The sequence below is a fragment of the Microtus ochrogaster genome, chromosome 8 (assembly GCF_000317375.1).
Source record: "Microtus ochrogaster isolate Prairie Vole_2 chromosome 8, MicOch1.0, whole genome shotgun sequence".
NCBI classification, from domain to species: domain Eukaryota; kingdom Metazoa; phylum Chordata; class Mammalia; order Rodentia; family Cricetidae; genus Microtus; species Microtus ochrogaster.
The window spans coordinates 68,303,514-68,313,246 of NC_022015.1; the positions used below are offsets into that span (position 1 = coordinate 68,303,514).

The 9,733-nt window shown below is 43.1% G+C and overlaps 1 protein-coding gene across 3 annotated transcripts in view; it reads left to right on the plus strand.

Moving 5' to 3' along the window:
• The window catches only part of Ccnj (cyclin J), a 19,834-nt gene extending 13,152 nt beyond the window's left edge, over positions 1–6,682 (plus strand). The window contains exons 4-6 of one of the 3 annotated variants that reach the window (XM_005352261.3): positions 2,748–3,047; positions 3,133–3,292; positions 3,851–6,682. In XM_005352261.3, coding sequence (XP_005352318.1) covers positions 2,748–3,047; positions 3,133–3,292; positions 3,851–4,250 — 860 coding nt within the window. In that variant the 3' untranslated portion in view covers positions 4,251–6,682. The remainder of the gene's footprint in view (positions 1–2,747; positions 3,048–3,132; positions 3,293–3,850) is intronic. The other 2 variants (XM_026781656.1, XM_005352263.3) reach the window with 2 other exon arrangements.
• The last annotated feature ends 3,051 nt before the right edge of the window (positions 6,683–9,733 follow it).

The following is a 9,733-nucleotide window of genomic DNA, read 5'->3' on the forward strand; positions in this document are numbered from 1 at the left end:
AAAAAAAAAAAAAAAAGAAATATAGTTTCCCTGCTTTGGCAGTCTTTCTTACCTTTCCCTATAAATTGTTTATAAATGGGTAGAATAAAATTAGATTTCTAAGGAAAAGAGATACTGAAATCATTATCAAGATATTGAAACAATTTTTATATATAATGTGTGCTTTTGAGGAATAACTTTTTAACAGTAGTGGTGCACACCTTTTATCCCAGCATTTGGGAGGCAGAGGCAGGAGGATCTCTGTAAGTTCGAGGCCAGCCTGGTCTGCAAGAGCTAGTTCCAGGACAGACAACAAAGTGACACAAATCCTATCTCGGAAAAAAAAAAAAAAGAACTAATGTAAACTCCCTTGTGAGAAATCTATAATTATAACTTAAACATCAGTGTAAAGTAGAACACAGTACTGAGAGGTAGAGTGCGTTAGCCCTAATCTCTGTTCTTCCGTGGACATGGTAATGTCCCAGAGACAGGCATGGGTTACAAAAATACCTGAATGCATGCTTTATGTGTAGTAATGCTTGTTAGAAAATTTAAATGTAAGTTGGTTCATAATCTGTAGAAACAGTTTTCTTAGGTGAAAAGATAATCTCATTCAGTGAGTAGTCTGGAAGCATCTCAGAAGTTGATGCTTCAAATTATGAACTTTACCATGTCATCTTTGCTCCTGCTCTGCCTTGAGTAAGGGGATTTAAAAGAAGATAAGAATCTTCCCCTCTCCCCCACTATCCCCTTTGCTTTAAAGCTTTATTCTTGGAGGGTAGGGAAACATGCACTTGGGTGTGCATACTGTGTGGAGCTAGGAGGACAACTTTGTGAAGTTTGATCTCTTCTTCCACCCTTCTGGGGATTGCATTCAGGTTTCCAGCACCTTCACCTACTGAGCCACCTCATTGGCCCAGCTTTTGAGCTTTTTGAGACAGGTTCTCACAATACGGCCTGTGTATATAGCCTCGCACTTACTGTCCTGCCTTCGCCTTCCTAATGGTTACAGGCACATGTTGTCATGCTCCATGATCTACCATGTAACATGAGGGTCAGGCTTGTTGGGGTTTATGTCCTCCCACCAGGTCCCACAGTCATTAGGTCCCAAAGAAAATCACACACAGTGTCTATATTAAGTTATAAACTAATTGGCCCATTAGCTCAGGCTTCTTATTATCCCTTATATCTTATATTAACCCATTATTCTTATCTATGTTAGACACATGGCTCAGTACCTTTTTCAGCAGGGCAGGTTCTTCGATGGTCTGGGCAGGACTGTGAGGAATGGGCTTCCTTCCCAGAATCCACCTGTTCTCATCACCCCGCCTCTACTTCCTGTCTGGTTGACCTGTTTATACTTCCTGCCTGGCCAATCAGTGTTTATTTAAAATATGATTGACAGGATACAGACAATTCTCCCACACCATTTCCCCCTCTTTTTTAAAAAAAAAAAAAAAAACGAAAATATCCATAGTCCATTTTTTGGGAATGTGGGCATAGTAGCCAGGCTACTTCTGGCTGGTTGGGGGCTCTGATAATCTTTTGGGCACCTAAAGAAAATTTAGAATTGTGATCAAGTCCTGATTGGAATATCCTGTGAGTGTTGGTCATCTCAGGCAACAGTCTTGAACCTGTTCTGGATGAAGAACTCAGACATCTGGGTCATCTGTTTCTGCTGGAGATTTCTCAGGTGGTCTTCCTTGATCAAACCTGATTTTTCTTAACTCAGAATGAATCTATAGCCTCTCATTTCCTGTGGAAACAAAAGCAAAATCTCTCCTCCAAAGTAACATATTTTTTACTACAATTTTGAAGTCAAGGTATTTCCAAAATACCTATCTTGGATTAATTCTGCAGCATTTATAAGCTGTTGCTCCTTCCTCAGCATTCAAACAATTAAAAGAGAGCATAATAACATACAGTATCAAGATTCTCTATGTATTTTTCATCTTTAGGGAAGATGGCGATGATGGCTCTATGGCAGCAATCTCTGACCCTGCTTTCTTCCTCCCAGATTCAGTTCTGTCTACCCTGCCTACCTATGTTCTGACCTATCAGGCCAAGCAGTTCTCTTTATTAATTAACCAATGAAAGCAACACATAGATAGAACCTCCTACACCACTACCATACCTAGCCCCACCTTCCCTTTTTTGAAAAATAAACTTACAGAAGGGGAGCAAGAGAGGTAGGCTTGTTCTTTGTGTGTTTGTTTTTTAAATAACAGTGCCTGTATTAGTTATTTACTCAGTTTTTCTTTCACATTTCCTTTCTCTCTGCTATTGAGATTATGCTGAAAATCTGCCAAGATTACATATGTGATGCTGACTAGTTTCCAGAAAAAGTTAGGAATTCCTGGGGAGTGTGGCTCAGTGTGAGGCACTCACCAAATAAAGTTCTGATGTTAAATTCTCCATGCTCTAAAATGATTTTCTTTAACCAGCTACTGCACACAAAAAGGACACTTTGGGGGGTAGAGAATCAAGTAGGTAGTTACTGCCTCATTAGCCTGTATGACTGTTTTCTTTATGCCATAGGACACTGTTCAAATCTGTACACATTTTTTTCAGAGAATGGTTAAATGTAAAGGGTGGGGAAGTACTAGGAAAGACAATGTGCAAACATGAAGATTATTCTGATGAGATGGAGACAATATCCTTAAATCTGTGTGTGTCCTACTAGCAAGACACGAGGTCCCATTTAACTGGTAAGACCTCCAAAAATCACTTTTCTAACATTTTCTCCACCCCTTCCCCCTTCTTACAAGGTAAATTTGAAGAGAAAGAAGACAGTGTGCCTAAGCTGGAGCAGCTCAACAGCCTGGGCTGTATGACTAACATGAATCTGGTGCTAACGAAGCAGAATCTGCTGCATATGGAACTGTTGCTATTAGAGACCTTTCAGTGGAACCTCTGCCTTCCCACAGCTGCCCACTTCATTGAGTATTACCTCTCTGAAGCAGTGCATGAGACGGATCTTCATGACGGCTGGCCAATGATTTGCCTGGAAAAGACTAAACTCTACATGGCCAAATATGCAGATTACTTCCTGGAAGTATCTCTGCAAGGTGAGGTATTAGAATACCCTCATGTGGCTGTGCACTGATAACGCATGTATTCTGTTGCTTAAGTTCATTTTTGGTGTCTCCACAGATTATGCCTTTCTAAATTATGCACCTTCTTTAGTAGCTGCTGCATGTGTGGCTTCTTCGAGGATTATCCTTCGTCTTTCTCCAACATGGCCTACGAGACTGCATCGTCTTACTGCTTACTCCTGGGATTTCTTAGTACAGTGTATTGAACGACTATTGGTGTAAGCCTTTTTGCTCTAGCATTTGTAGTGTCTAGTTAACATTTTCGTTTGTGTATAACGTGTCCTAGAAACTACTTCTCAAAGGCCTAAGGCTCTGAGGGTACTTCTGTTAGTTGCTCACTGCTGAGAACAAATAGTGCCTTGCAGCAAAGGAGTGTTCTTTGACTGTGAACCAGGTAAAAGCTCCGTGCTGTAAGACTCTACGTAGTTGGCTGGAAAGGGAGCTGTTGCATATGTGGAGGCCACAGCACTAAGGTCAGTCCAGGGAGACCTCACCCCACTCCTATCTCCATACCACTGGATTTTAAGGGGCGTCAGGATGTGACTTCAAATTCCCTGTTGGAAAAAATCCTCAAAACTCTCAGCAATGTTTCTACTGAGATGAATCACTTGAGAAAGCTATCAGCAAGACATCACTGTTGTTAGGATGGTGGCACAGTGACGGCTACTTAGGTAGCAGTAGTGACTGCTTATGACGTGAGCTATGGCGCAGGTGGGACGTGGGACTTGACAGCATTCTTGCCAGGTAATGTTATTGTTTCCTTTCTCTTGTCTCAGTGCTCACGATAATGATGTGAAAGAAGCGAACAAACAGAGGGGACAGTCAGCTCCTCCGACAGCACAGCTGGGTGTGTTCCAGACAGCTCAGCCCTCGCGACCAGTTCACTTCCAGCAGCCTCAGTATCTTCATCAGACCTCGGTGCAGTGTCGACACCCTGTGTCAGAGCAGCCAGGCCGTCAGCAGATTGTGTCTGCCACACACACCTCGTCTTACACCCTGCAGCCTTGTCCTGCGGGCTTCCAAACTAGTGTTCAGGGCCTGGGCCACATGCAGACTGGTGTTGGGATGTCCCTGGCCATACCAGTGGAAGTTAAACCCTGTCTCAGTGTTTCCTATAACCGGAGTTACCAGATAAATGAACATTTCCCATGTATTACTCCATGCTTTGAGAGGTGATGACGTATATATCATAGATCATAACTGACCCAGACTGCTCTGAGATGGATAGCTCTGGGGCAAGCTTTTTATTTTCCTCTTCAAAAGGAAAGGAAAACAGTATCAGTGCAGCAGGCACCAGCACCAGGAGACTGTTCACTGCCTTGAATACCTAGGAGGACTCGGCAGACACTAACAGTGTCAGTCTGTGTAAGGCTGTGACAGAAATGTTCCAGCCTTGGCTGATGGTCCAAACATTTCAAAATGTTTAATGCAGCTGAAAATTTGCCATTCTGAGATTTGAGCTGTGGTAAGCTTTGGGGTCTTATGCTGGCACATACATCAAAGACTTACTGTTTGTCTGTGGACTTGCCAAACCATCTTTTATGAAGGAAAGTTAACAGTATTAATTTTTGAAAAATTGTTTTAATCTTTCAGCTCAGTCTTTTTGGCCTACTGGTGGGTTTCAAGCTCACTAGTTGCTGAGTATACTAATCTGTGCAGTTAAGAAAACACAGATGATTTTATATTACTTCCTATCATAAATAATATACATGTCTGGATTTATATACTAAAATTAGGGGTGAAACAGATACATACTTTGAAATCATGATCATAATTTTTGTTTTCTCTGGTAGTTTTCTCCCTAAGTGATCAGCCCCGATTCTTCAGGATTAAGTACATTTAACTCAGGGAACTTGTAGTACTTAGAAACACTTAGCTGTAACCAACATGCCTTGCAGTGTTTGTGTGAACTACCTGTGTAACATAGGCTACAATGCTCCTGCTGGAATGAGAATCTAAAGTGGGTCCTTTGGTGCTCATGCGGGGACAGGTTGTGCGTCACCCCATGCAATCAGAGGTTGATAATCAGTTCTGTCATCCAGTTTTCAGGAAAAGGAATACTGAATGGTGTCAGTACTAGAGTAGAGTCTGGAGTTGAGGGTGGCCAGGGTAGTACTCAGGTTGGGCTAATGCGGCACTTTGTTATGGGGAGGGTAGTTCTGTAAGCAACCTTGGAATCCAGCAAGTCGAGCTAGGCAAGCAGGGGTACTGATTGAAAATTTCAGTAACTATTTTCATTAGATTGGCTGTGCAGCTGCCCTGGGACAATTCATTATGTTGGTAGTGAGTAAAAACAGCAATAATAGTCATCACAGCAAGGGCAACCTGGCCATAAAATATTGGGGGAGGGGGCAGATAAACTTAAAAAGTAAAAAATTACTGATAAACTGTATACATTGTGCTCTTTATCCATGGAAGAAGGAAGAATTGGTGGAGGGAAACTTTGTGGTTTAAAATGAGTAAGGCGTGTCTGTGTTTTTATAAGATAGCACTTGAATAGAAGGGAAACTGGCAGATGTGAGTGAGACCACCAGTGTGTTGATGAGGAATCCCTCTAAAGATGGGTGTGCGGCAGGAGTCTAGTAACTAGCCGGTGGCGTCTGTTGGGAAGGGAAGGGCTCCGCAGCATGATGGATTGGTAGAGGCAGCTCCGGTGGGTGAGTGCCAGTGGGTGGCTGCTGCCAACAGGAATTTTTAGGGAAATGTCCTTTCCTTAAATGAAGCTAACTTTTGTATTTAGAATGCAGAACGCGTAGTGTGGACTTACTAGTCTGGTGCTGAAGACCACACAGAGGAGCACGCATGGCAGTTCTCAAGCATGAAAACGGTTACCCCCTTTCCTCTTTAAAAAGGCTGCTCGTTGGATTTTATAATTCTTACCTTAGGAAAACTTGAATTATGAGAAAGTAGGTTCAAAAGATGATAATGTGTCTTTCACATTCACAGACGGCCCAGCAACATGGAGTCCAGTTTTCAGTATTGTAACTACCTCAGTAACGCTATGAATGTAAGCTATTGGGATAGAAATCCTAACTTGAAACAACAGCCAGTGCCTGTGGTAATTTAATGTCTTGTCAAATGCTTTTAGTAATTGGTTCTGTGTCATTCTTATTGTCGAAGACTATTTGCCTTTTTAAAAAGCTTATTAACACTTTTTCCAGTTTATATTTAAAAAGCTGAAGAACACTGGATTAATCCTTTTGGGGGTAGTCAAGTAATTGATGACTATTGCTGCATACCCAGTGCGGGAGGCCGGAAAATCATGACTATTTTAAAACCTTAGAATTCGATATAAATGGAACTCAACAGCAGTTAGCTTGGGGGTGGGGGCTGTGTGGGTTTTGTTTTGTTTAATTTATTAATTAGTCTTAAAAGTTGTTTTGTTTTGAGATTACTGGACCATCATTAAATGTGTACTGTGAAAAGATTAATGATGTGTACAAAGGACTTAACGAGAGTCCTTAAATAAACACTATTCGAGTACAAACTGCAAACCAAAATATCTGTGCTCTGACTGACCACGAACAGGAGTATGGTGCTAAGTCTACACAGCAGGGTTAGATGAGTGCTATGCACTTGATTTTTAAATAAAAGTAGTTTTCATGAAAATGGTCTTGCTGGTTTTGTTTTAAGTACAGGCTTGTCAAGTGTGACCTCTGAGCCATGTTGTCATGCATGTCAGACTTGCAGTCACAAATGGATTTACTAAGAGGCTTCCAGATAGAGAACATTATCACAGTGACAGGAAACATTTGTCCCTTTATGTATTACATCCTGATCATTAAAACCCATTAGAGTATATCACACCACTTTGCCTTTTAACCTTAAAATGTCTTGTGTGTTAGTAACTGTAAATTTTTTTACTGAAGATATTTTTTTTTGCATACAATACATTTTGATCAGTGTCCCTCCCTCGTCTTCCAGATCTTTCCCACTCATTCGATTCTGTGCCTCTTTCTCTCAGTCTTTAGAAAAGAAATGAGAGAGGGCAGAACAAAGCCAGAAAAAAAGAAGCACATGACATGCAGAGATATGCGTGCACACACAAACCATAAACACAAAATTAGAAGCCAAAATACATAAGCAAAGAAAGGCCAATAAGGGGGGGGGGGGGGAATGCCCAGACAGAGCATGAGAGAAAAATATTCCCAGAGAATCATTGAGTTCATTGTGAGTCAGCCCTGCTCTTCAATGTGGCTTGTATACTCAGTGAAACTCCATTGGAGTAAAATTTCCTTTGTGAGCTGTTGTCTATTAGAAGCAGTTTCTTGTTTAGAGATGGAGGGTGTGTCTACTTCCCTGCTCAGTTCTGGGAGCCAATTTGGCTTGGGCCTGTGTAGCCCCTATGCATGCTGCTACCTACTCTGCGTTCATACCTTCATCAGTCCTGGTGTGTCTGGAAGCCCTTGTTTCCTTGGCCTCTTCCATCCCCACTGGCTCTTAGAATCTTTCTACCTCCTGCAAGGTTCCCTGAGTCCTGAGAGGAGAGGTTTGATGGAGATAGCCCATCGAGGACTGAGCATTCCAGCTCTCACTGCCCATTGTCTGTCAGTCTGTTTCCATCTACTACGGGTGGGAACTTCTCTGATGATAGCTGAGCAAGACACTCATCTATTGGTTAGCAGAATGTTACTAGGATTCATTTTGTTGCTATATTTCTTGCTCCCCCCCCCCCAGGCAGGTTTCTCTGTGGCTTTGGAGCCTGTCCTAAGCTCTTTTAGACCAAGCTGGCCTCTAACTCACAAAGATCCACCTGCCTCTGTCTCCTGAGTGCTGGGATTAAAGGCGTGCGCCACCACCGCCACCTGGCGTTGGTACATTTCTTTAGCAGAACATTAGTATTTGTTCCCCCTAGATCCATGGCCTCTCTAGCCCCGGATTCTTAGCCTGAGTGCTGGGTGTGGACTCCATCTCCTGGAGTAGGCCTTAAATCCAGTCATACGTAGCTGTGAATTCTAGTAGTATCTTAGAAGCTGGTGCTTCAGGAAACCTGCAGTCTGACCTCTTAAGACAAATCAGGACAGCCAGGTGGTGGTGGTGCAAGCCTTTAATCCCAGCACTCAGGAGGCAGAGGCACGCGGATCTCTGAGTTCGAGGCCAGCCTGGTCTACACGAGCCAGGACAGGCTCTAAAACTACAGCAAAACCCCATCTCAAAAAACATCATAATAAGCCTATGTTCACCAAGTGTAAATGCCATTTGTCACTGAATTCAGCTGAAGCCTTAGCAGGTTTTGATGCAGCATTAGCACCTGCTCTCCCAAGACTTAGTATGTGGTTCTTTAGGGCTGAATTTAGGAAGCAGGTAAAAGCAGCAAGTGTTCTAAACAGGGCCTAAGCTTTGCCCTCTGACTCTAGCCCAGGAAGTGTTGCTGAACAGCTGCTTTGGAAGCAGGTGGTTAAGACACCACCCACCACCCACAAGCGGCTTACATCTGCCTCCATAAATATGGCTGGCACACTAGAAACAATTAGATGTAGAATCTGGGACGCTTGTTTAATAATTGTGGTGGTTTAGGAATCACTGTGCATTCATTCTGAAAGTCCTCGTTTCCTGTTCTAAAAGTAGCAAGTACAGTCAGGTGATAGCGTGAAGACTGAAGTCATGCCTCTGGGGGCGGGTATGTGCTGCCCTCATCCCCAGCTATCTGGAGACACTGCCAGATACTCACTGCCACCCTAAATTCAAGGAGTGTTTAACCTTGAGTCATGGGCCTCTGGCTTGATATGCAGTTTAGAGACGATAGCCTCTCCCTAGAGTTTTGTCTTCAGAGAGATGTGGTTTAAAGATATCCCACAGCGCTGTGTGCATCCAGTTGACTTGCTAACCTTCCTCTAGTAGGATGTGCTCCTTTTCCTGTTTAATAGCCTAACAGGAGTCCCGTGTATCCCACACCCAGTTTAATAGCCTAACAGGAGTCCCTTGTATCCCACACCCAGTTTCTCCTCTTACTCATTTTACATTGTATGTTACTTTTCTCACAATGAACCAAGTGGCACGTTATCAAAATCTTTAGTCAGATTTTTATGTGTACATGTTCACATGTTCATGTGCATCTATGTGTGGAGGCCAGAGGCTTATGTCAGGTGTCTTCTTCCACTGTTCTGTTCCATTTCCTGTAGCTCATTGACTAGACCAGCTAGCTAGCAGCTCCAAGAATTCTGTCCCTACCCTCTAGTGCTGGGATTATAGGCTTGCTTTGTTGTGTCCAGCTTGCCTGCCTGCCTGCCTTCCTTCCTACCTTTCTTCCTTCCATTCTTCCTTTCTTTTTTTATGAATTAATATGTGGTGAGGGGGGCACATGTATGTGCATGCATGTATAGACTAGAAGTTGACATCAACTGTCTTGCTCAATCACTGTACACTTTACAGAAGAAGGGTTTCTACGGGAACATGTGCTCGCCAATTCAGTTAGCTAACCACCGTGAACCAAGGATCCTGTATGCCTCCGAGAGTGCTGGGACTGTCGTCAGGCTACCATCAGTGATGCTGTGGATCCAGAGTCACACAACAAGCCCTTCAAGCGCTTTATCCACTCAGCCATCTCCCCAGTCTCTCTCTCTCTCTCTCTCTCCTCTCTCTCTCTGTCTCTCTGTCTCTCTCTCTCTCTCTATCTCTCTCTCTCTCTCTCTCTCTCTTGTCTCTCTCTCTCTGTCTCT